The following is a 24,314-nucleotide window of genomic DNA, read 5'->3' as shown; positions in this document are numbered from 1 at the left end:
ACCTCTGCTACTCCGGAGCAACCCAGTAACATTCTCGACGCACTGCAATTCCGTAGAGGCCTTTGCAAGGCATTGAAGCATTGCCGTGTCATTTCAGACAGGTTGTCATTTTGGCTAACATTTGAATTATTTTGTCCAAAGATCCGCAGACTAGGCACCAATTCATCTATTGTTCTATATCCATGTGATAGTCTATAGACAACTCGGCGAAACCAGCGCGCAAACCGAAAAGCCTCCAACTTTTGCAATCTGTAATTCCGCCGATGCCATGAGATCCCTCCTATGACGATGAATGTTCAGAAATAAGGATAAAAACGCATAGCGAATCCGTAGAAGCGCCCGAGAAGCAAGTGGTATTTTTATGCCGCGATATATGAATCGTTTCAATGCCAGCCCAGCGCTCTTCCGACCAGCAGAAAACATAAAGATCATAAAAAGGACATAGGTTCTAACTGAAGAAAGGCGTGTCATGACACAAAAGAAAGGACATCAGGAAAAATCAAAAACTTAAGGTTTTCATCTTCCCTAAGAAAAAGGCGTGGGCTCACCCCCGTTTTACTTCTTCTTAGGGAACTTCTCCTTCCCGATGTCCGAGCCTCTGAGCTTGACATTGAGCACACGCTCCATAGCGCTCAGGACCTTCTGGTCGGGCGCCGCCGTACCCCTCTCAAAGTCCTGGATGACTGTGATGGTGGTGTTGCACTTGGTGGCGAGTTCCTTCTGTGTCATCTTGTAGCCCTCCTCGTTTCGGCGCTTCTTGATGGCGTCTGCGACCTGGAGACCGACTGTCTTGGGCTTGACGATATCGTCGCTTCGGTCGACCTTTGTCAGGTGCTGACCCTCCATGGCAGCTGTCTTTCCGGCCTTTTGAGAACGTCAGTAGGGGCTCAATACGGAGAGGGGAGTGAATCCAGAACATACAGCATTGCCAATTGCGTACTTCTTCTCAGTAGCAATGACGAGACCCTGGCGCTGAGCAGCGTTCAGAGCGCTCTTTCCCTTGACTACTGTCTCTCGGGGAGCGGCACCAGCACGGTGCTTGGTTCCGATGCGTGTGACAGAATCCCACTCCTCACTCATTTTGAAGGATGTGTAGCTCGAAGCGTATGGAGGACTTTATGGAGGACGATGTTGGGAATGAGAGAGATGTCCGAGGTGGTGGAGTAGAGGGTGGCGGAGAGATTGATCGCGTGAGGTTGTGACTGAGAAGGAGAGAGTCCACAGAGCCACCGAATTTATACTGATGACACAGAAGCTTCTCGAGCCCTGAGCGGCGCAGTTTAGAGGGGTGTCATGCACTATTCCTCTATGGGACTAGCGCTGCTGACATCATTGCCACTCATTCGGAGTCTCAAAGAGGGTTGGAGATGCTCCGTAAACTAGATAGTCCGGGCCGAGTCAACATACATCTCCAAATCTATCGTCAGAAGTGACATGGCTATCAGTTGGGTATTATAGAACAGTTTCTCTTCTTAGTTACGTTACTTACGGGAGAGAGGGGATTGAGTGCAATCCCATTTAAACTTTTCCTCTTCGCTCATTTTGAACACTCTTTGACTGTACAATAGCCTTAACGCCACCATAAATAGGCCAATATGTGTATGAAAATAATGGTGCATGAACTACTTCAACGTCACACGGTGGAGAGTATGTGACCAAAAACAATTGGCATAGCCCCGTATTCCGTACACAACGGGGCAAAACCAGAATGGCAGGGAAAAATGAAATCTAGCCTAACTGCCTCCGGGGAGGATCGAACTCCCGACCTTGAGATGTCCCAGAAGTGCTGCTTCTGATCATATAGAAGATATGAGACTCACGTGATAACCAACTACACCACAGAGGCGACTATAGTGTACCCAATGCACCAATTTCATACAAGAGAGGTGATCAGGTCGAAATTGATGTCTATTAATCTGATGGGTGATTGCGAAGCGCAGACAACGTGTTTGAGCAGCAATGATCTCAATGCTGTGCGTCCTGATCCACATATTGTTATCAAATCTGATATTTTCATTAAGAATACCTAGGATAGGTTGAGCAAAAAATCCGCCTGAACGCCGTTCCCATGACTGAAGAAGGAACCATTCTCAAAACCCGAAAAGACTCGAGGGATTAACGCTAGAAGATACTATTCACAATGTTGGAACCGATAGTAGCACCGGCACCAAAGATAGCTGAGACATAGTTAGTGACCGCAAACAGAAATCAATGGAGCCACAGTCGACGTACCGGCATTGCCCATCTTCTTTCCGAACTTCTTGCCATGCTCCTCGAACTTGCCGCCCGGTCGCTTTCCATCCGGGGCAGCTGAGCCGGTCTGGCTAACCTCAAGAGGCACATTGCCATAGTTGGTAGGAGGGGGAGACGACACTCCCTTCTCTTCTATTACGTTCACATAGCTGCGAGGGAAGATACCCTCAAGGTTGGTCCGTTCATTACGGCCACGCCACCCTATATCTGTTAGCTTGAGTTTCCTGGCATCGCCTTCAAACCAACGTACAATCAGCGTTCATGTGTTCCAAAACTTGGACACGGTCATGTGGCTGCAGAGCAAGATCACCAGCATCCGTTGGGGTATAAGCATAGAGTGCTGTAGCGACGGACAACACGGGCGCAGCTTGAGGGTAAGCGGGTGGGGGAACAGTGGGGGTCGAGTATTGTTGTTGCTGCAGAGCCGCCTTCTCGTTCAAAGAGCTATTGGCGAACTGCGATGTGGGAGGAGCGTATGATGCCGGGGGAGGTTGAGATTGAGCGACAACCGGTTGTTGCTGTTGTGGCTGAGGAACTGGTGTAGCGGCCTGTTGAGGGGCCTCATTAGGCAGCTGGGCCAGGATCGATGAGAGTTGCTGACGTGTAATGACCGAAGCATCTGCAAGAAACTCGAGCTCCTGAGATATATTAGCAAGGTGTGCGACAGACGTTAAGGAGATGGAGAAACCAGTGCGGCATCATCATACCGATCGGACAGTGCGGAGCGAGCGGTTACTCATTGCGGTCATGAAGCTGCTTTGGGTAGCCATCACGATGCGGATATTGATTTAGAAATGATAAAGGGGGTTACGGCGATGAAAAGGATGGATGGAAATGGGATGGCCGCTGGAGCAGATGTCGACTACAGGAAGGCGTAGTCGATTATCACTAATAATATATGTTTTCAGGAACTCAGGCACACATGGCATTGGACTCGGGAGAGGATGGAGCCGAAACAGAGCCCCAATTTCTATGTATTTTATGGGGCTTGGCAGGCTATGTTACATTGCCATGCCTCCAGAATGCTACTAAGGTAGGTAAACTTGGATGTTTCCATAAATAATAAAACACAATCGTTGATTGAATGCGCAGTGTCATATACATATTACTAAAGCATTGAGAGACTGTACTTCTGGATAAAAGGGTCTGTATTCCGGAACTCTTCTATGCCCTAAATTTCATTGTTCATGCTTGATTTACTGGCTAATGCAGGCATAGACAAGTGTTATGCTGATGACTCCGCCCATACCGTAAGAGAACGTCTCTCTTATTGGGCTGGTGGGATTAATTATTAGATGGAAATACCTTGCTAAAGGACACAGAAGCTGTAATAAATACTTTCAAAACATCTGGATAATGCAAATAGCATAGCTATTGTAGAGATAAATCAATTCGCACCCTCCCTAAGACAAGGGTGTGTATCTTGTTGCCTAATTGGCTTTGCTCCATAACTAAGGTAGAGACAGGTTGTTCCAAAATGTTTCAAAAACATGCTAGGTCAATTAGTCAGGGTACCTGCCAGCTCTCCTCTATATACTGCTGAACTGACTGCGTAGAGAGATTAAGTGTTGGCCAAAGCTGACAAGAAATTGCGGTCATTATTATGACCATAAGTCATAAGTTCATACCAGAGTTACAAACCGACGATCACTTGTATCCTGGGGTTGTGGCTGAACGGTCCGCATCTACTCCGTACCCTTGACATCAATAGCCCCACCATCACTGGTCTGCCGTAGTACGGCTTCGGACTTCGAGATGCACACGAGGTCGTCGATATCGCTCGTGAATCAATACATGGTTAGATACTAACATAAAACAGGGAGTGAGATGTCTTCAAGATGCGTGACCCTTTGCGCAGTATATTTGGAGCACAAACTCTGCTTGTCCACATTTGACAATAGAAGACACCCAAATGAGAAGACTACATCGCCTCTCTGACTAGAACGTGCTTATGCTTCCTGAGCCGATGCAACGACGAGAGCATAGACAAAATTTGAGTCTTTTCTTGAATACAGAGTCTGATAGATATTCTGGGCGCATGCGGCAAGCGAGTTTAACCCCCTGATTGAGGCTAAGCTTCTCACTGAGTGTGCGCCTCAACTCGGAGCGAGGTTTCAGATTACGTCGAGATAAAATCTGGAATATGAGTACAGATTCGCCTTAAGGAGGATGAGTCCTCAGCTATAATGGTGAGCTACCAATGACTCAGCGGATAAGCTGTATCGCGAAGAGGAAGCACCAGGGCAGGTTATACTACAACAAGTACAAAATTCCGAAGGTGCTGAAGATCTTCGGATCTAGTTGGCGAAGCCATCCAAAATTTGGACTAGGGGCCAGCTGCTAAGGAGATTGAAAGTCACTGTCTGTTTTCCTAAAAGCATGTGCAAGACTTCCAGGATGCCATGATCGCAAGGCCATCTCGCAACAGATACAGGTTCGATGAGGTTGAAGAATTTCTATCGATTCGAACCTCAAGAAGCGAGCATCGCCGTCCTCTAGCATTGAAGAATGATTGTCGAAGACACGCCTCTTCTGGAGAATGCCGTGGGAAACAATCGGATGCTGTGAGATCCCTCTAGGGGCCAGTATTGAAGCCTCGATCCAGAATAGCATCACCAAAATCCCTGGACACTTTACCGAAGAGGGTCTGTGATAACTTGGCTCGAGGATCCTATACTTCCACAAAGATCATCTTCCAAATAATGATATTAGGGCGTCCAACAAGTAGACAAGGATGTGCATCCTAGCCACACAAGGAGAGACCCAACTGAGACAGATCAAACAAAGAGAAGCAAGCCAGATTTAGGAAAACAAGTCTCAGCAGCCTCACCTGAAGACAAGTGTGATAGACTGCTGATAATAGGAATAAGATAAGGAGGGAGAAGTAGCTGCACGGAAAGAAGAGGAATCCACTATACTTCATGTCTGTACCAGGAATCCTTTGACTGCTTTGATCAAGCTAACTAGGACTGCACGAGACAATAAGCTGAGACTGTCTACACTTAAGGGTTGTGGTGATGGCAGTCAATTAACTTGCGATGAAGACCTTTCTGTAGCTTGATATTCTAACCTAGCATTTGTTAGCTAATATGTGTGCTAGGTGAAGAATGGCCGCCCTTAATTGTTCTATGGATATAAATATATGTATGTCCTTTACCCCGGATATAACAGACTCTTCAACTACTGGATCCATATAAATAGCAGGAATTTCGATTTCTATCAACCTGATGATTTATTTTGATCTCCTTCAGAGAACAGAAGCCACTTTGTAACTCATAGCGCAGTACAATAACAATACGATAGTCTCTTATTCTCACCTGTTCATCTACCCCACTTCATCCCCCTCCCCTCGCCCAGACTGCCCGCAGTCTCAGCTTAATCTCTCTTGTCATGGCACAGAGTCTTCCACCATTAAGATTGCCGCAATGAAGGACGGGTGGCTCAATGACAGGAAGATACAAATTGCACATGCCGGACAGCTAAAGATGGATTAATCCTGCTCGACTGGGATCTTCTGCAGATCCTATCACAACTCTCCCCACCTAATTCCTCTAAGCGCCGACAGCTTTCAATCCAATCAGAGCAAGGAGATGGCAAGACGACAGATGCTCAGCGGCTACCGATGCCACAGCTGCGTGCTCATATATCTCACCAGTCTGCGCAGTTGATTTATTGAATGGAAATATAGCTGTCAACCAGGTTGCGTGGTCTTTGAAGAAGTCCCTCGCTCAAGCTGAACTGTGTCAGATTGAGTTTGGAAACGACTGACGAATACGAGGATATCCCATTTCGGTAGTGCTTACGTTCCCTTTTAAATTCTTCTCGTCCCCTCTGTTGTCTCGACTGCATCCGTCAGAAAACTACTGAAGAAGAGGAAAACAACGGAAACCATGGCGAGTTCATACCCACCTCCTCCGACTCAAGAGGGCCATTATCCTCGTAAGTACTACTCCAAAGCTGAACGAGACCAATATACATGCTAATACTCTCTGTGATTAAGCCCCTCCAAACTCTGGAGGTATGATAACAAACCGTTTCATGCAATTGGGGGTATAGTCTCATTGATGCTCTATATAGCTTTTCCACCACCTCCCCAGCCGTCACCGGGTTTCCCACCTCAGAACTTCAGCTACCCTCCTCCACCTAAGCAACCGACTGCTGCAAGTCCCCCGCCGGGAGATGTACATGCGGCCGCATATGCGACCAATCCATACGGACAGAGCTCTGTATCACCTCCACCGCAGCCGCAGAGCCACCAGCCGACACTATCTCAATCTTCGAACATGGCTGTGCAAGCCCAGCGGACATCTGTCGGGCCATCTCAGTTCGGCCAGTTCGTGACCTCGACTACCCAGGACGATGTTGGGACATTCAATGGTGGAAGCTACAGGATCAGCCACCGCGACTCGAATTCCCTCCTGACGCTGCAGCTGGCGGTAGGATGTCCGATTGAATCCAAGCCAGGTGAGTGCTATTTGTCCCAGAACCTAGAAGCCGACGAGACTAATGATACGGTTAGGAGCAATGATCGCGATGTCGCACACGATCACACTAAAAGGAAGCGTCAAATTCTCACTGAAGAAGATGTTTGCCGGCGGCGAGATGTCATTGTCCACATACACCGGCCCCGGCGAGCTTCTGCTTGCACCCGCGGCACTCGGTGATATCATTGTGCTGCGCTTATCCGGCTCGGAGGGGTGGAAGGTCGGAAAAGACGCCTTCCTGGCGTCGACTAGCGGCATCTCAAAGGACTATCAAGCGCAAGGGCTCTCGAAGGGTGTCTTCTCCGGAGAGGGATTGTTCGTGTACAAGCTGTCTGGTGTCGGTCTCGTGTGGCTCCAGAGCTTTGGCGCTATCATCAAGAAGGATGTAAGCTACTCTTCCCTTAGCTTCTAGCACCCACTCTCTGGAGATTCTCCTATAACTTACTAACAATGAAACTATCCAGATCGCTGACGGCGAATCCTACTACGTGGATAACGGACACCTCGTCGCCTGGAACTGCAAGTACAAGATGGAGCGTGTCGCCTCAGGAGGTATCATTTCCAATATGAGTTCTGGCGAGGGTCTAGCTTGCCGTTTCACCGGTCCTGGAACCGTGTACCTGCAGACGAGGAACGTCACTGCATTTGCCGCGCATATCGGAGCACATACTGCCAGTAACTAGACAAGGGCGCTTGATGGACGGACAGGAGCAGAGGCTTCTACACTCTCATTCTCTGTAAATTCTCATGTTTGGCGTTGTGATTCCTTGAGCGGATGCTGTTTTGTCTTGATCCATCTTTGCTGGCATTTTTATCTCATTATCCTTACGATAGCCCTTACAGAATGAGAATGAAGTGGTACCCAGACATGCAAGCTTTACTTCTGATCTTCACGTTGTCTCTATTTTCCCATATCCTGCATAACTCACGACATCACATTTCGATACTTTTTCATCATCATCCATGTAGAAGAGGAAGGTTTATACGAAAATGGGGGAAATAAACAGGAAAAAATAAAAGAAAAGTATCTTCCCACAGCTGGCTCCATATAGATCCCCCACCCAGCCATAACCTCGTTTAGCCTTGTCTCTTTCTGCGGCCGACCTGTCCACGGAAACCGGTCTTGATGGCGGCAACCGAACGACGAGAACCACAGGAGTTGCAGGTAACGAAGTACAGACGGTTTTCACCCTTGTTGAGTTCGGTGTCGGGGCTGCGGCAGGTTTTGCAGGTAACATATTCGACTGAAGACTGTCAGCTACTGTATTCAGATCCAAGAGGGGCGAAAAGTAACATACCGATATATCTTCTCAAGACGTTCTCAATCTGCTTCTGCTGGAAACGACCCTTGATGACCAGACGCCTGCTACCGTCGACACTGCCGCTGGTACCCAATTCGGCGAACAAGAACTGCATGACGTGGTCGTCCGAACGCTTCATACGCTTGCAGATATCGGCGATGTTTGCGAAGATGGTACGACGGTTACCTTCACGCAGACACTGAGGAGGAGGAATCTTATACGACTTGGTGCCGCTGGACAGCATGTCGGGGTGGTGGCTCTGGATGAGGGAGAAAAATCGGGAGACGAGGAGCGAGTACGGGATGGCCTGGGTCGCGTCGTGGGCCCAGATACCGGTGCCGGCTTCGAGATCGCCCTCGGGCAACTCGCCCTCCTTCTCCTCGGCAGCGGCCTTCTCTGAGATACCAGCTTCGGCGAGCTTGGCCTCGAAGTCACCAGCATCGACCTTCTTGACCTTCTTCTTCTTCTTTTTCAGGGCAGTGGGATCGAATTCGCCATCGGCGGTGGCAGGGGCGTCGTCGCCTTCACCGGCCTCAGCGTCCTTGGGCTTCTTGGTCTTCTTCTTTTTCGAGAGGCCCTTGAAGAGTTCGGTTACTTCGTCGACTGCGGTGTCTGCTGTGCCTGTTTGGAGTCAGTTCGCCTGCGGCCGCGGGTTTGAGCGAAAGGAAAAATGAAAGCATACCAGCTTCATTCTCGGCTGTGGTGATTTGAGGAGCGGGAGCCTCTGTGACTTCGCCGTTTGTGTCCATGATGACTGCACCTTCACTGAAGGCAACGGATTTGCGTTGCTTTTGAGGAGTGGGCTCGACCTGCTAATGGACCCGATGACAGGTTAGCAAGGTGGAAATAAATTAACAGAGACGATATCCCTCAGAAAGAAAGGGTCTGGCTATTGTTCACTGCCTGACACAGCCAAACGTTACAACTGAAGGTGAGGCGGCAACGTAGTGTGATTAGGCCGATGGGGGGCATGAAATGTGAAGATGTCCGCATTAAAGAAAATGTGGGAGGGCAGAATCGGTAAAGGGAAAACAGGGTGTGACGTACAGCATCCGCCATATTGTATATGTCTTTCTTGCAGCAGTAGGCACTTCCAAATATGATAACAGTCAGGAATAATGTTATCTAGCGGTAAAGACTTGCTTATAAGTAGCCTGACAAGAGGTTGATATATTGATAGAGCCATATCTTTGGGTTCGCGATGGCAATTCTGTTATCGCGGTACAGGCTCACGTGACCGTGAGTCAAATTGCTGTGCTCTTGTATTACCGTAAGGTATTCACGTGACTTGGCTCTCCTGGATGGATTACATCAGGCCTGTCTCTAGATGCCTCTCAAGTATTGGGGTTCCCATCTTGAATATCTCTATCGGTCGGCAACACTTCATGCTGCAATTCTTGTTCAGGCAGTAGGCAGGCCGCTGCTTGATTTCATTATCGGTGTTTTATTTCGCTCATTAACCTGTCCTGTCTCCCCAACCTAAGTCAATTTCACCATGTCGTACTCCTCACCCTCTGCCTCTAATCCGTCCCTCGCTACGTCTGCCTACATGGTGTCTTCGGTAGACAGGTACACGTCCGGCTCAGACGATGAGATTGCATCCCTTCCATCTGAGTCTACCACCGCTTCAGACCTAGACACACTTTCAGATGACTACTCAGATGCCGAGGAGGAGTGGAGAGAAAGCATTGAGCAGTTGGAATTACTATTGACCATGGTCATCGTCCCGTTTATCGGGAAGTATCTGGGAAGGAGATGCGCTTATTGGGGTACGCCGGTCGACTTCTACAGCTTGCAAACAAGACTGACATGAGTGATGTAGGCTGGACTCGCTTTATGGAATGGAAATACCCCGTCGAAGTCGTCATGACCAACAAGGCAGCCTTCAGAGGAGCCGGTGTCGTTGAGGCTTTGTCTCCACTGTGAGCGTCTTGACAAAGTCAAGCGATCATAACAATTCGATCTGCGGTTGCGGTCGTACCATGGACGGAGACGCACTGTCGTGATACCCGCAGTCCTCGGGGAGCCTCTGCGAAGAGCAGCAGCAGCTTCCATCTCCGGAGGTCGTTGCATCATTCCGCGATGGCGGCTCTCTGGTTACATTCAAAACGAGAGAAGCTTTACCTCGCAGCGTAGGAGTTAGGGAACTTGTCCGATGAGCTGCATCTGGATCCGAGTACAGTATTTATGTAAATATAGTCAGAGGCACACTACCAAGTTTCATTTTATACCCAATCAAACCATTTGCCTATTTGACGAGCTCGCGAGGTTCAGAGAGTGGACTATACTCCGTGGTCGTATGAGCGTTGCGAACTGTCGGACCAACAGCCAGATGGCCGAATATCCATATGACTGCTTCCATCAAGTCTGGAACGACGCCAATACATCAATGAAGTCTAAGAGGAGTGCTTGAGTATTGAGTGTTTAGTCTAGAAGGAAAAGAAAAATAGGTGGAAAAATATGTCGCCATGCAACGGCCGTCAACCAATCTTAATTATCTCGATAGGCGAGATGAAGACGAAACTGAGAGACAAGCAAAAAGCACTAATAAATTCCATCATCATGAACTTGTGCGTCATTCACGCTCAAGAAATGCGATAAAAGAGCCCGGCATGATCATTTTCATAATCGTATCTCATAACTTATCTGGCGGAAAAGGTACGGAGAGAAACGAGCTAGGTATTTTCGACTGAGGCATTTAAGCAGCGTTATTCGAGGGACGCCACTCTGGAGGGAAATTAGTGATTATTCGGAAGGACAGCAATCGGTTCTACTCACCGCCGCCACCGCCGTAACCCCGGCCACCTCCATAACGTTGGCCACCTGTAACACTTGTCAGAATTCAGATTCATTGAACAATTTGATGTGAGTACATACCGTTTCCGGGAGCACCCTCGGACTGGTTGTAGCCACCACGGCCGTGGAAGCCACCGTTGTTACGGGCAGGGCGTTCAGAGGCCTTGTCAACACGAATGGTGCGTCCATCGAACCTATATGCGTCATTTGTTAGTGCTTCTGCGACGAGAGGTACGGTTCAATAGAGTACAGTTGAAGCACTCAGGTATAATCAAGGATCTGAAGAGATTTGGGAAAGCTTACTCCTGGTTGTTCATAGCGTCCATGGCAGCATCAGCGTCGGCGTCGTTGCTGAAACGGACGAAACCGAAACCACGGCTGCGGTTGGTGTCACGATCCTTGACAACGATCTGCGTGTCGTGAAAGAGTCATTAGTATGGTATGGTAAGGTAGTAACAATCAAAAAGATGGTGTGATAATGAACAATGAGAGGAAAAGGGTACTACTAACAGCTTCTTCAACCACGCCGTACTGCTCGAAACCCTGACGAAGGGAGTCATCAGTGGTGTGCCATGCGAGGCCGCTATTGAAACGTTAATTGAGAAAATGCGTTTGAGTTTTGACGTAGAATGAAAACACACCCGATGAAAAGCTTAGACATGTCGAAGGTTGAATGAAACTGTTTAGTTGAATTAGTACTGAGATACAGTGATAGTTTTCCGAAGATCAAGGTGATCGAAATAGGTGGATGAAAAGGAAGAAGAGGAGGGGAAGAAATAAGGAGTAGAAAATTTCTCCCTTTTCTGAAAGAAATTTTTTCACAGGTAATCTGACTGCGGCTGTGCCTGAGGATGTCGCTGGTCTGTGAAACAACCAGAGCATACAGCAAGACAAGGGACACTCACAGTAGAAACTTTTGTTGCTGAAAGACAACGAGTGTTAATATCACAGGTGGTTTAGATGAGGAGGAAGGGTATTCTCACAGTTTGATAAGACAAGAAGAGTAGTGGATTAGCTGTGCAGAACTTGCGAAGTGGGAGAATGGAAGGGAGGACTGGAGGAGGTGTAGCAAAGATGCAAAGCGGGGGTTACTGATTACTACTCCTACGGGCTACTAACTATGGTACTCGGCAATTTTATTATTTTTTCCTTCATAGCAATTATAAACTGATAAGCGGGAGCCATTATATTACCATTATTCTATTAATGCATGACAAGCGCACAAAGGCAGCAGTCTAAGGACGCTAGAGTATGGCCACTGACCTGAGAGCTGATGCGCACCTCCGTCCCCCTCATTGGGAAATCAGCAGCCCATCTGCAGCGTTTACGCAGTAGCAGGTGGGAACCCTAAGAGTCACGAAATCCGTGCTTGAAAGAGTCGGTGACTCGAACGCGGTTCTGGGGATAGGAGCGTTTCGATTTTGAGAAGATACTTTCTAGTCCCTCATTTGTCGTACCATGGGTGGTATCTCACCCTGTACCTCGCATATGATCCTACATTAGCCGGAGTTTGTCCATCCTTGTCTATGTACACTTTTCTGCAGAAGGTAGCATCTCCTAGGATTGCGCTCTTTCTCATCTCAGAACGTGATGCAGTATGGTACAGTATGCTGTAGTCCATCCCGAATCTTCAAAGGCCCAGTGAATTTTTTGTTGAATTGTGGAGGTCTTTGATGAGATTGGTGAAACTTTGCCTCCCCGTTGGGAAAGAGTAAAACAGTAAAAATATTAAAAAAATTAAAATTAAAATTAAGGGGAAAAAAAGAGGAAAGGGGTGGGGAAGGGGAGGGCAAAAAGGAAAAAAAAATTTGAAAAATTGGACAAGATCGCCATTGCTTGATTGTTTTACTGAAAAGCTACGGCCTAGTCTAAGTGTAGCAATAATAATGTGTAGCACGCAAGAATGTCAGTCACATCTCACAATCACTGTGAGCCGGCAGATTGTCGTTTTGGTTGGTCAGCTTGCAGTTGACACGGGTGCCAAGAAGAGCCAGATACTCCTATTAGAGCAAGTGATATGATAAATTGCTGCTCCCTTTGCCCCTCCTCACACTACGGGTGCAAAAGTATTCGACCACCCCTACCTTACCGCCCACTATTCTGCTGGCAGAAAACCACGGAACGCGTACATATCCATTACTTCCATAGGATATCAACAACCAAAATGGGCCGTGAAGGCAAAGAATAACTGGGTGAAGGGCAGTTATAGAGGCAGATAGTTGGTATACAAAATATTAGTTATAATGCAAACAAAATCCTTCCTAATTAGGTCTAGCTAATAGTAGGCGGTAAGGTAGGGGTGGTCGAATCCTTTTTGCACCCCACAGTAGTATCGAAGCTGATCTCCGATCCAACCACTTTATATCACTTAGATGGAAGAGGCCAAACAACGAAAGTTTGGAGAGGAGGGGCAGAATTGGAGAATTGATCCACATGTGCCTGGTTATCAACTTATCTAGGCTCATGCCTTGATAGGAAATATAAGCGAGACGATTGGAACCCACCTTGGCTTAGTACTTCGTAGATAGACTAGCTTTATCGGACTATGTACCTCTCTAGATGCATAAGAAGAGTATTATGTCTTGTCTGAATCTCAATGTGATGGGGTCAATATGTTGATGTTCTTTGCCATGACTAAAACTCACACATGCTTCTTTGGTACCTGGATGGCCCAAGACAGCTGGCGAGGAAGCTACTGCCTGAGCCATGATTTCCCGTTATGGAACAGATGCAAATAGACAATCATTCATCGTCGATGTCGTCAACTCCAGAAACAAAAGCTTGCGAGCCGACATGATCCTACTGGCAACAAGCTCAGCGCAACGATCAGCCTCAATCTGAGCACAGCTATATACATGCGTCAATCCTCGCGAAGACATCGTCACCTGGCACCAGATGCCCAGGGATTGATTCTCAAATGGCTTCTTGAACGGGAGAACTCGCCGAGGACTTATACAAACCATCATGTCTCGGGTCCTGCAGAAGGTGATTTTTATCCATGTCGCCCAGAAGTATTTCCCTAGGGACCATTTTTCGCTGACTGATTCCTGTTTATCATTGACGAAGCGACTCGAACGAAGAGCCAGCAATACTGCAGCAGTGGGCTTCCTATCACGCAGTCTGCATCAACGCCTCCGAGAAGGGCCCTGTGCGAAGGAAGCTCCTTTGCTCAACGTTCCCCTCCTTTGAACCGTATCAGATGGTCACCCTATCCTGGAAGGCATCCTGTTAAAAAAGGGACAATTACCGAAAAGGGAAGCAAAGGTGGATTCGAACGCAAACCACGAAATAAGACCAGAGAAGACCGTTACGAGTACAAGGGCTCAATCTCTCGAATACAGCGAAAGCAATCGCCGACACAAGCGAGAAAGTCATCAAAGCAGGTTAGGAGACATACAATCAATGACAACTTCCATGCTTCCAATGTCCCACGAGATCGATTAACAGTATGCATTGTACTCCAGTAATCAAGGGACCCATTGCTGACGGTTTGAACAGCTACATTCGCACCTAGATCTGGGTATTTTCAGAAGAGGGAAAACCTCATCACCAGTGAAAGCCGGCGAGCTTCGACATTTACCCCATTTCTCGGGGATTCGCAAGCTGGTAAACCGAGGTCGAGTGCCTGAGAAGGGGTTTTCAGAGACAAGATTCTTGAGCAAGAAATTAGGGAGCGATAGCAGAAGATACACAAACCATCAGAGTCCGAACAACAAGAGGAAGGCTCGAGCAAACTCCGAGGATTCTCAACTACTCATTTCGAGCTACTTTCCACTTGGCTCACTCGAAGATGACTCTCGTATGCACGGTTTCAAGATGGAGGCAAGCGGTATCTTGTTGCATTCATCTCCGAACTTACAACAACAATCCCCGGCAGACTGCAGCGTGCGCGGCATAGCAGCGAAGAGGCATGCCGCTGTTGCCGTTCAATCTCCAGCTGATCAGCCTAAGCACTCCAGAGCGTACCATCCTGATGTTCAAGGGTGCGAACTCTCTTTGTCATCAACACCTACAAGTATTTCGTGCAATGAACACGCCGCATTCTTGTCTGAAAGCTGGTCAGAGTTTTACATGAGACAGCTTCTGCATTTCGATTTGAGCTCACAAGACAAGGACAAAGACGAGTCTACCCATCCAGTTAGAAAGTACTGGAAATTGGAGGACCTGAAGCTTCTGCTACAGGAGCGGGATAAGTTCCGGCAACAAGAGACGGGCCCCCAAGTTGTCTCAGAAAGGTCATTCTCAGGTAGCAGACGCAACAGTGGCAAAGCAAGCTCTATCTATAAATTGGAGGACGCTGATGAAGATCATTCAAAGCAACTGAAACAAACGGTGTTATTGGAAGAGATGGGAAATGGTTTCGTTGAGGATAACGCAAGCCTAGACACGAAATTTATTTTTCCTGCCCCTCTTGATAAGGGTCTCAACGACGAGCCAGATTTTCAGCACACTTCTAATGCGCCTCTAGCGAGACCCAGGAAGACGACACTGGCTAATAGGAGCAATGCTGGCCCGAAGGAAGCCTTTGACTCGGGCTCTGACACATGGAAATGCCCCGAGTATCCTACCAAAACCCAAGCTGAGCGCTTCTCCTCCTCGGTATTTCAAGCCGGATCGTTTGAACAAGAGGCCGACCCCCAGCTCGCTTCAGGAACAGGAAGGGACAAAGTTGATGACGACATGATCATGTTCTTTGCTGAGGAAGCCCAACTTCAGGATGATATTTATGATTGCTTTGCCACGCAGGCGCTCGATGCGGCAGCACATGACGTGATCATGCATCCAGAAGAAGATACGTTGGAATGTGTGTGGGACTATGCAATGCGGATTCCTCTGAGTGCTGACAGTTTCGAAAACACCCAAGTCGCTCAAGACGTCCTTCAAAATCGTGTCCTGGTGGATGAAGCATCGCTACGTTGTCCATGGGAGACTGTACCATGTCCGTCGCATGGTGTTCTATCCTCACATGGAATGGAACGAGGGTTGATTGATATTCCCAGGGATTTTTGGCGGCAGAACAGGTTATATTGATTGTGGCTTGGTACCAGTTCGCATCAGCTTGCTTGGGAGAAATATCGTTGGTACCGATTGGTAACCGCTGATTTTGAAATATATATCTAAAACTGAGCGCTATGATAGCATTTGAAGCTTTACACATCCGTATCTTGTTCCTTCTCTTTCTTCTTCTTTCCCTACTTGCAATTCTACTTCTCAGTGACGGGGATCTTTCATTCAGGAGAAGGCCCAAATCTTTATCGAAGGTGGTCGAGTGTAGAGTCCAACAGACCTTCAGTCGGGTACGGGTACATGTATATACCCAATGTATACCGTCTATTCTATCTAATCATCATGTATAGCCGTCATCTGTACATAAGTTTGCACACTATTCGATCTGCGAATCCCTATGCGCCTCGGCCCAAGACGCTTCGAGGGATTCCTTCACATCTCTCTCCGCAGCCGCCTGTTCGGCTGTCGCTTCCTCCGTGCTCTCAATCGCCTTGACCCGTCGTACCAGGTCAGTGACATGCATATCAGCACTCCCGAGCCCTAGCCCCTCTAACGCTTTCTCGAGCAGGTACAGATACTCGGTGTTCTTCCCGCTCTGGCCACGCCCGCAGCTAATCACCTCCGCGACATCCTGCGGTTCGCGCCGAGCCGGATCGCGCAGGAATTGCGGATTGCTAGGCTGCCCGATGTACACCATGCAAGTGATTGGTGCGGCGTGCGCCTGCGATGGCGACTGTGTCTCCGGCACCGCATCCGTCCCGGGGCCTTGGAGACGGTGGATGCGGAGACGGCAGATATGGGATGAAAGGGGTGTAGTGGACGGTGTAGCCGTCTATTTCCCGTTCGTCGAGGTAGTCGTGGACTTCCTCGGCATGAGAGGCGGGGATGTGGTATGCTGCGCCCCAGACGCGGGCTGTTGAGGATTCAAGATGTGCGTGCTGTTCGGTTAGACGCTGACTTGAGGTAACTTGTGAGAAAGAGACTCACCGGGTCGTCTAGGGTTTCCCAGAAACCCCGTTCGATGACTGTTACCACCCGACCTGGCGCTTCTGGGGTGCCGCGATGGTCGGTACTACGGTTATCAGCGATATCTCGGCAATATATGTATTTTGGGAGTGTTTACCTGGCCTAATGAATGTTAGAGACAATTAGAGAACGAACGGGTGCCTCTGGTTAAGCACAAACCTGCCAGAAGCGTCGGACATATCCATCGATATAGCCTGGAACTCGCTGGTCTGTACCAGAATTAGAGACAGAGGCCAATGTATGGTTTGACAGATGATACACACCATAGTGTGGTGGTGGCTTCCAAATGAGACTCCTTTACGACGAGTCAGCCTTAAATGCAGTTGGATTGGACCCGAAGGAGCATGACTTACCCATAACCAAATACCCAAAGGTCACCGTCGGGAAAGTAGTTGCGCCATGTTCGGCCAGCTGGCGGACTTTGAGTCGTTTCTGGAGTGGTCATATCTGCTGAGCCCCCAGAGTAGCTCGAACGATGTCCAACACACTTCTATAGATGAAGTTCGGGAAAAAGGATGGTATCTAAGCCGATGACCCCTGCCTCCGATCACACACGACACAGAAGACCTAGCGAGCGATCAAACCGTATTTAAGGCAATTTTTTTTTTTTTTTTTCAGATGATCTCAGTAACATTTCAAGTATCTCAAAAAAAAGAGGGTATGTTGACTGAGATGTCGATAGAATGGCGACAGTTTAATGCCAGATTATACAAGACGCGCTCAGTGTTTGCAATGTTTGTCTCCTCTCGCTCTACAGTCCGTCAGAGTCGATAATCAACCAGAAGTCCTCCAGATGGAACTGCTCTGGGAGCCACTACCAGTCTTTCCAAGGAGCGCTTTTGCATCACACCGCGGCCCTCTTTTGTTCTAAATGGCTAGTGGTATGCCAGCCCCGAGTTGAATGGAAATCACATCCATGGCAGAAACTGATCCAGCCGCTCCCTGCCACATTGTTCATTGATTCAACATCCTTCCCCGAGTCGACGACATCCCTCAGTCCGGAGCGGTTCTTCCTGCTAGCCATATTATCTCTAAGGTACTCAGGAAGGAGTGACGGACTAACGCGGTCTATCTCGTAACTTTCTAAGTGGGCTGCCGAGAACGCCACGGCGAGCTCAAGCAATTGACTAATTATTGGCTTTCTCCTGTCTTGTACACAGACTTATGAGGTTACAGACTGCTCTATCTCTTATACCAGGTAAGTTCAAAATGTTGCAATAATTAAGTGGCTCTTTCTTGTCAAATATTGGTTGATATTCTACCTTCCTGCTTACCATAACAAGTTTGAGCGTTGAACTGATAATATAGGTCAAAATCTGCTCGCTGAAGCGCTTTGTTATCAGCAGCTTGCCAAATTTACCTGCTGTATAAGGTCATGTAGCTCAAGGTTGCTTTTCTAGCTCAGAGCAATATATATCATTCTGATACGCCGACATCAGCAACATAGCCTTATTTTCTTCAAGTTGCTATCATCATTAAGGCTGGCCTTTTCGCCTTCTGCAAATGTCGTCCCCAGAAAGCCAGACCGGAATTTCCTTTGCAGGCAAAACGGTGGTCCTGACTGGGGCATCCTCTGGGCTCGGATTCGAGGCTGCCATCAAACTGCTCAATCTCGGTGTCGACTCCCTTGTTATTGGCATTCGCAACCTGGAGCGAGGAGAAGCGACAAAAGCTGAGCTGGAGCTGCGCACCAACAGACCAGGGGTAATCCATGTCTGGGAATTGGACATGAGCAGTTTTCAAAGCGTCATGCATTTCGCAGCTCGCGTCAACGCAGAGATCAAGCGGCTGGACATTGTATTACTCAATGCGGGATTGTGGAATCGAAGTTACACAGCGTCACCTGATGGATGGGAGGAGACGTTGCAGGTCAACACACTGTCCACTTCGTTGCTGGCGATTCTGCTTCTTCCTAAACTCCGGAGTAGCTCGTCTCCTGAAAGCCCCAGTCACTTGAGTGTGGTATCAAGCAAACTGTTTACCAGAGTAAAAGTGGACAGTCTCCGGACTGAAGGCTCACTGCTGGAACATCTCAATGACCCCCGGCGCTTTACTGGGCCCCAGCAATACCGGATCTCGAAGCTCTTGATGGAGTATGTCCTCAAGACGGTGGCGCTACACGCGCGTGAGGAGAATGGTTCAGTCCCAGTGATTGTCAACACTGTCAGTCCTGGGTTCTGTGCGTCCTCTCTGGGACGGCAGTACGACCGATTCTACGAGCGATGGATGATGTGGTTAGTATATAAGCTCTTTGCTCGCACGGCGGAACAGGGGAGCCGGTCTCTGGTCAGTGCAACTTATCAAGGAGTCGAGTCACATGGGAAGTGCTGGAGAAATGATGGTTATGTGGAGTAAGCATATGGCCAATCTTTGTCCATATGTACTACGCTAATAGATATACAGTGAATCGGCTGCTTTGACCACGGGGGAAGAGGGCAAACAACTTCAAGCCAAAGCGTTTGAGGAAATATTTCAAGTCCTTAGGCATTCGGCTCCAGAGGTTGAAGAAATGATCAAGAAATCGTAATGAAGTGTCAATATATGGTCTGCAAAATAGAGGATCCACCCTGATATCAGCCAGCAAAAGTTACATATAACTGGTGGGCCGTTACCGTCACCCAGGACTGGAAGGGCTGAACGTCACCTTGCCGTCCAAAGAGGAAAAAACAACCCATGGTGGTTTGTCATTTGCTACGGGAATTACATTGGAAGCTCGGGAAGAATTTAGATAACATACTCTCAGAGGTCATCTTCTGGATCCCAATGTTAAATTCATCCCGTAAATCTATTATTTTGCTCATATCTTGGCAATCAACGGACTCAGAGATTGCCCCACGGCACCGCTTTCACTTTTACTATACGAGTACGACGAAAGAGCTAAAAGATAGCCCAAGTCGCACCTGAACTTACTCCGAACTCCTGAATCACCTTCCATCTATCTACTTCATCTTCCTCATTTATCTTCTCTATGAAGACGTGGATGTCTTGAATTCTCCCCGTCTTTTTGAATAGGAGCGCTCTCCTCCGTGTCCCTCACTGTTCCCGCCCTCTGTTACACCCAGGCTACCATGGCTTACAACAAGTCCTACAACCCCGATGCGCTGCCAGCGTAAGTGATTGTGAATGATGAGGTGACTCTGTGTCTGACTGACCGAGGAGGGCAGGCATGCTGAACCGGAACAAGTACGAACAAACTGCCGTCAGACAGATGTCCCACCCCCGCGACTGACTAGCAGCAGGTCGCCCAGTTGATCGGCTCGATGCAAGTATCCTCGCAACCGCAGGCTCAGCGACCTCCTCGAACATCGTCTCATGCTCCGCCCGGCGGTCACCCTCAGCGAGTTCCCGCCACGAACGCTCAGATCAACAAGCCCCTACCTGCGACCGGGCCGCCACCCACAAACCATGCGCGTCCGCATCCCCTCCACCCCTCGCCTCCACCCCAAAACTACGGCTTCGGGCCCCCTCCCTCGCAGCCCGTACGCAATCGTCCTTCCCCAGTGTCGCGTCCACCTCAATCCCCCATCCGCCTCCCCTGTCCGCACCGCACGATGACCCCCAGCAGCTCTTCCCACTCTTCCGCGCGGCCAATGCCTCGCACTCGGGTGCTCTGACCGAGATGGAGCTCGGATCCGCCCTCGTAAACGGCGACTATACCTCTTTCCATCCCAAGACGGTCAAGATGATGATCCGCATGTTCGACCGGAACAGCAGCGGGACCATCTCGTTCGACGAGTTCGTAGCGCTGTGGCGGTTTCTCGCTGCGTGGCGGGAGCTCTTTGACCGGTTTGACGAGGATCGCAGTGGGCGCATCAGTCTGCAGGAGTTTGAGAAAGCGCTGGTTGCGTTCGGGTATAGGCTCAGCCAGCCATTTGTCACGGTGCTCTTTACCACGTTTGAGAGCAAGAGGCAACAAATAAACGGGGGACATGGACCGGCCAAGGATGGGATGAGCTTCGATCTCTTTGTGCAGGCGTGTATCAGTCTGAGACGGATGACGGACGTGTTCAAGCGGTATGACGAGGATCGGGACGGGTATATCACACTGAGCTTTGAGGAGTTTTTGACTGGTAAGTGGCTCTTCGAGCAGTCTGGTCTGATCGATTGACTGACTGACTGATGATGCGATATCGTGCAGAGATCTTACCGTTACAGGACTAGAGAGGCATGGGTGGACTGTGCATTGTGTGTACATGATTATTCTGTGTTTTGAAAGTGTGTTTGACTTCTTGTGTTTTTATGCTTCTTTTCCCCCCTACATACATTATACCCCTGAATCAATCATTGAAGCCATGATACAGCTCGTCACAACCTCAATGGTTGTCTCACTGATGCTGTGCTCCCGTGCCAAGGAATGCTTGATATTAGACATTGCATATGACGCTTGAGGAAAATAAAAAGAAAAAGAAAAGAGCTCGGAGAATAAATTATTTTAAATTGTTCTATCAAATCACATCTTCATCTACTTTAAAGACTTCTGCCTAGTTCTATTGCGAAAAGCGTTGCACGTCAATTGTTAAGAGACTTGTGAATGATATCCTAAACTCCATGTAGTATGGATATCCACATTCTTTCCATTAACAATCATTCTCCAACCGTTCGTGTCATCAAACAGATCGTATTCGGACATCCGGGTATGACTCAATGACCATCATGAAGGAGAAAATATGTCCTAGTTGTTGGAGACTAAACACGTTATCGGCCATCGCGTCGGAGTCGGAGTCGCATAAGTTCGTTAACGCCGACACTCTACCACTCTACACTAGCGGTTGGCTTCTTTTAAGGCTTCAAGACTCGAGGCTTCAGTAGTTAAGACTGCAAGTGACGCTGGTTTCTTCTTCACCTTGATCTAAATCACTGAACTTGTCTTCGAGTGAAGCTATCCCCCATTGGCAGTCCGTCATTGTGCCGAACGACCATCAACGAAATCTTCTCTTCTGTATTTTTATTTTTTCTAAGCTCGGCTTTACCCGAAACTTTTCCAACTACTCGTATTCTCTTGCTACTTTCCCCGCTGCCAAGTCAAGGCGACTGGAGTAGATAGTCGTCAGATTCCTTTTTCTCTGCTCGTCCGATTCTGCTCAGATCATGACAGTAGACAGGGAGAAAGATCATGACTACGAGAACGATAACAACAGCAGTTTAACCATGTCGGACAAAATTTCGCGCTCTGGGGAGGACAACTCGGAGAAGTCCGCCACTATGACGCCTCCGTCAATTGGGGATGATCAACTGCCCGTCAACAACTCAGATCACCCATCCCATGAGAAATCTGACGGAAAAGATGTTGAGAAAGATGGCGCGCCGTTGGACCGGACGCACTCTCAGGCGCAGAAGTTGGGGAAGAAGAAGATTCTGATTATCATGCCTGCGCTTTGTGTATGCTTTCTCTCTAGATATTGACATAGGACTGTACTGACGATGTCTAGTTGGTATTGTTCCTGGCCGCTTTGGATATGGTACGTTTAACTCATATTGAGTATTCACAGAAGATGAGACTGACTTGTCTAGACAATCGTCTCAACGGCCCTTCCAACCATGGCTGCCCAGTTCCACGCCTCGGAAAGTGGTTATTCATGGATGGCTTCCTCGTATTTGCTCGCCAATGCGGCCTGCATCACCCTCTGGGGCAAGATCAGTGACATCTGGGGCCGTAAGCCGATACTACTTATGGCCAACGTTGTGTTCCTTGTTGGCAGTCTGATTTGCGCTCTTGCGGTCAACATGACCATGATGCTAGTTGGACGAGCGATCCAGGGTGCAGGGGGTGGTGGTATCATTGTCTTGGTCAATATTTGTGTTACTGATTTGTTCAGCGTTAGGTAGGCTGAACCTCTTTTTTTGCTTTCGACTACTCAGTGCTGACTCTTCAAGGGAACGGCCGATGTACTATGGTCTTTTCGGTATGACGTGGGCCATCGCGGGTGCTCTAGGCCCCATTATCGGAGGCGCCTTTACGACTGCTGTGACCTGGCGGTGGTGTTTCTACCTGAACTGTACGTATAACTTCGTTGGCCTGTGGTGAAACCAAGCTGATTTGCTCAGTACCTGTCGGTGGCGTCTCCTTGGCAATCCTCGTCTTCTTCCTCAAGCTCGAATCCGGTGGCACGCCGCTGTTGGAAGGCCTCCGGGCTATCGATTGGTCTGGCACTGTCCTCATCATCGGAGGCACGCTCATGTTCCTCTTCGGGCTGGAGTTCGGCGGCGTCAACTACCCCTGGGCCTCGGCCACAGTCATCTGCCTGATCATCTTTGGCGTGGTGGTCTGGGTCCTAGCGATGCTCAACGAGTGGAAGCTCGCCAAGTATCCTCTGATCCCTGTGCGACTTTTCAAAAACTGGCACAACCGTCTCGTCCTCATCGTCTGCTTCTGCCATGCCTTTGTCTTCATTGCCGGCTCCTACTACCTCCCGCTCTACTTCCAGACCGTGCTGCAGGCCAGCCCGATCCTCAGCGGCGTCTACGTCCTCCCCCTTGTTCTCAGCCTCTCCGTCGTCTCCGCAGGCACAGGCATCATCATCAAAAAGACAGGCCGCTACCGCGAGCTGATCATCGGCGGCCTGGGTCTCATGACCCTTGGCTTCGGCCTTCTCATCGACCTCAAATACTACGCCTCCTGGCCCCGCATCATCATCTACCAGATCATCGCCGGCGTAGGCGTCGGGCCCCTCTTCCAGGCTCCCCTCGTCGCCTTCCAAGCCAACATCCACCGCTCCGACATGGCAACCGCCACCGCAACCTTCGCTTTCCTTCGCCAGGCCTCCTCCGCCATCGCTGTCGTCCTGGGCACAGTCGTCTACCAGAACGTTCTCGCGCGCCAACTGCCCGCCATCGAGGCTGCCACAAGCCCCGGAACGGCAGCCACAATCACCGGCTCCTTCGCCGGCTCCACCAGCTCGCTCGTCAAAACTCTCCCTGAGTCTGCCCGCATCGTCGTACTCAAGGCCTTCACGCACAGCCTGAGCAGGCTGTGGATCTTCTACACGGCTGTCGGCGGCTTCGGCTTCGTCGTCAGTCTCTTCATCCGGCCCGTCGAGCTGAGCAAGGCGCACACCTTTACGAAGACCGGCTTGGCGGAGCAGGAGCGCGCCCGGAAGGAGATCCTCGAGGAGCAGAAGGCCGAGGCTGCAGCTGCGGCCGCGGCCAAGCGGACGGATCCGTCGCCAAAGGCGGAGGTATAACCCGCCTTCCTAGCTTTCTTCATTGTTTTTTTTTCTCGAATGTGTATACTTAGATTTAATGTACAAAGTCGGTAATTGGGATTGTGCATGGCATGCTGTGTTTTGTGTTCCATGCGCGGTGCGTACATAGTGCTTTTGCATTACACTCTCCAAAAATCAAGCACCTAATAGAGCGTACCTTCATACATCAGAATCTCTGCTTTCAGTAGGACGGCTGTGATTACTGGCTGTAAAAGTCGGAGGAGAGTGCTACGTACTCAAGAGAT

The 24,314-nt window shown here is 49.1% G+C and overlaps 11 protein-coding genes and 1 non-coding gene across 12 annotated transcripts; 6 read left to right on the top strand and 6 right to left on the bottom strand.

Annotated features, from left to right (window-relative positions):
- Positions 1–555: 555 nt before the first annotated feature.
- On the bottom strand, positions 556–1,080 carry mbf1 (multiprotein-bridging factor 1; the record flags this gene model as incomplete). The annotated part of the gene is made up of 2 exons (XM_024825801.1): positions 556–864; positions 922–1,080. The coding sequence occupies 2 exons, from the start codon at positions 1,078–1,080 to the stop codon at positions 556–558; spliced, it is 468 nt and encodes a 155-aa protein (XP_024680494.1).
- Positions 1,081–1,738: 658 nt separating this feature from the next.
- P174DRAFT_t125 lies at positions 1,739–1,846 on the bottom strand. The gene has a single exon. It is a non-coding gene; the product is annotated as a tRNA-Met (tRNA).
- Positions 1,847–2,026: 180 nt separating this feature from the next.
- Positions 2,027–3,180, bottom strand: P174DRAFT_443893 (SH3 domain-containing protein). The gene is made up of 4 exons (XM_024827940.1): positions 2,961–3,180; positions 2,504–2,891; positions 2,233–2,454; positions 2,027–2,177 (listed from the first exon to the last, which is right to left on the bottom strand). The coding sequence occupies exons 1-4, from the start codon at positions 3,021–3,023 to the stop codon at positions 2,122–2,124; spliced, it is 729 nt and encodes a 242-aa protein (XP_024680493.1). The 5' UTR covers positions 3,024–3,180; the 3' UTR covers positions 2,027–2,121.
- A 3,137-nt stretch (positions 3,181–6,317) lies between these two features.
- Positions 6,318–7,420, top strand: P174DRAFT_373824 (AIM24 family protein; the record flags this gene model as incomplete). The annotated part of the gene is made up of 3 exons (XM_024822533.1): positions 6,318–6,717; positions 6,773–7,122; positions 7,202–7,420. 3 exons carry the CDS (start codon positions 6,318–6,320, stop codon positions 7,418–7,420), a joined length of 969 nt encoding a protein of 322 aa, XP_024680492.1.
- Positions 7,421–7,522: 102 nt separating this feature from the next.
- Positions 7,523–9,085, bottom strand: P174DRAFT_410764 (translation initiation factor eIF2 subunit beta). The gene is made up of 3 exons (XM_024824251.1): positions 8,721–9,085; positions 8,036–8,659; positions 7,523–7,981 (listed from the first exon to the last, which is right to left on the bottom strand). The coding sequence occupies exons 1-3, from the start codon at positions 8,785–8,787 to the stop codon at positions 7,815–7,817; spliced, it is 858 nt and encodes a 285-aa protein (XP_024680491.1). The 5' UTR covers positions 8,788–9,085; the 3' UTR covers positions 7,523–7,814.
- A 448-nt stretch (positions 9,086–9,533) lies between these two features.
- Positions 9,534–10,451, top strand: P174DRAFT_505895 (uncharacterized protein; the record flags this gene model as incomplete). Its single annotated transcript, XM_024831283.1, has 3 exons — positions 9,534–9,807; positions 9,861–9,960; positions 10,238–10,451. 3 exons carry the CDS (start codon positions 9,534–9,536, stop codon positions 10,449–10,451), a joined length of 588 nt encoding a protein of 195 aa, XP_024680490.1.
- On the bottom strand, positions 10,265–11,762 carry P174DRAFT_443889 (RNA recognition motif domain-containing protein). The gene is made up of 7 exons (XM_024827939.1): positions 11,740–11,762; positions 11,476–11,513; positions 11,345–11,417; positions 11,138–11,244; positions 10,916–11,028; positions 10,817–10,861; positions 10,265–10,765 (listed from the first exon to the last, which is right to left on the bottom strand). The coding sequence occupies exons 2-7, from the start codon at positions 11,493–11,495 to the stop codon at positions 10,737–10,739; spliced, it is 387 nt and encodes a 128-aa protein (XP_024680489.1). The 5' UTR covers positions 11,496–11,513; positions 11,740–11,762; the 3' UTR covers positions 10,265–10,736.
- A 1,677-nt stretch (positions 11,763–13,439) lies between these two features.
- Positions 13,440–16,113, top strand: P174DRAFT_410761 (uncharacterized protein). The gene is made up of 3 exons (XM_024824250.1): positions 13,440–13,819; positions 13,901–14,280; positions 14,333–16,113. Exons 1-3 carry the CDS (start codon positions 13,690–13,692, stop codon positions 15,863–15,865), a joined length of 2,043 nt encoding a protein of 680 aa, XP_024680488.1. The 5' UTR covers positions 13,440–13,689; the 3' UTR covers positions 15,866–16,113.
- On the bottom strand, positions 16,004–17,312 carry P174DRAFT_492733 (gamma-glutamylcyclotransferase; the record flags this gene model as incomplete). Its single annotated transcript, XM_024830839.1, is given in 6 exon segments — positions 16,004–16,562; positions 16,576–16,779; positions 16,829–16,932; positions 17,023–17,076; positions 17,131–17,162; positions 17,221–17,312. The coding sequence occupies 6 exon segments, from the start codon at positions 17,310–17,312 to the stop codon at positions 16,218–16,220; spliced, it is 831 nt and encodes a 276-aa protein (XP_024680487.1). The 3' UTR covers positions 16,004–16,217.
- Positions 17,313–17,952: 640 nt separating this feature from the next.
- Positions 17,953–19,612, top strand: P174DRAFT_505892 (putative short-chain dehydrogenase/reductase family protein). The gene is made up of 3 exons (XM_024831282.1): positions 17,953–18,065; positions 18,176–19,218; positions 19,271–19,612. The coding sequence occupies exons 2-3, from the start codon at positions 18,371–18,373 to the stop codon at positions 19,392–19,394; spliced, it is 972 nt and encodes a 323-aa protein (XP_024680486.1). The 5' UTR covers positions 17,953–18,065; positions 18,176–18,370; the 3' UTR covers positions 19,395–19,612.
- P174DRAFT_453145 (EF-hand domain-containing protein) lies at positions 19,580–21,318 on the top strand. The gene is made up of 5 exons (XM_024829134.1): positions 19,580–19,976; positions 20,032–20,050; positions 20,107–20,346; positions 20,433–20,937; positions 21,006–21,318. The coding sequence occupies exons 1-5, from the start codon at positions 19,936–19,938 to the stop codon at positions 21,026–21,028; spliced, it is 828 nt and encodes a 275-aa protein (XP_024680485.1). The 5' UTR covers positions 19,580–19,935; the 3' UTR covers positions 21,029–21,318.
- A 334-nt stretch (positions 21,319–21,652) lies between these two features.
- Positions 21,653–24,224, top strand: P174DRAFT_443884 (MDR family MFS transporter). The gene is made up of 5 exons (XM_024827938.1): positions 21,653–22,246; positions 22,297–22,326; positions 22,379–22,689; positions 22,742–22,863; positions 22,913–24,224. The coding sequence occupies exons 1-5, from the start codon at positions 22,016–22,018 to the stop codon at positions 24,046–24,048; spliced, it is 1,830 nt and encodes a 609-aa protein (XP_024680484.1). The 5' UTR covers positions 21,653–22,015; the 3' UTR covers positions 24,049–24,224.
- Positions 24,225–24,314: the final 90 nt, after the last annotated feature.

The sequence above is a fragment of the Aspergillus novofumigatus genome (genome assembly GCF_002847465.1).
Source record: "Aspergillus novofumigatus IBT 16806 chromosome Unknown P174scaffold_6, whole genome shotgun sequence".
NCBI lineage: Eukaryota > Fungi > Ascomycota > Eurotiomycetes > Eurotiales > Aspergillaceae > Aspergillus > Aspergillus novofumigatus.
Note: the sequence above shows the minus strand (reverse complement) of the source record. Positions and strands in the feature narration are given on the sequence as shown.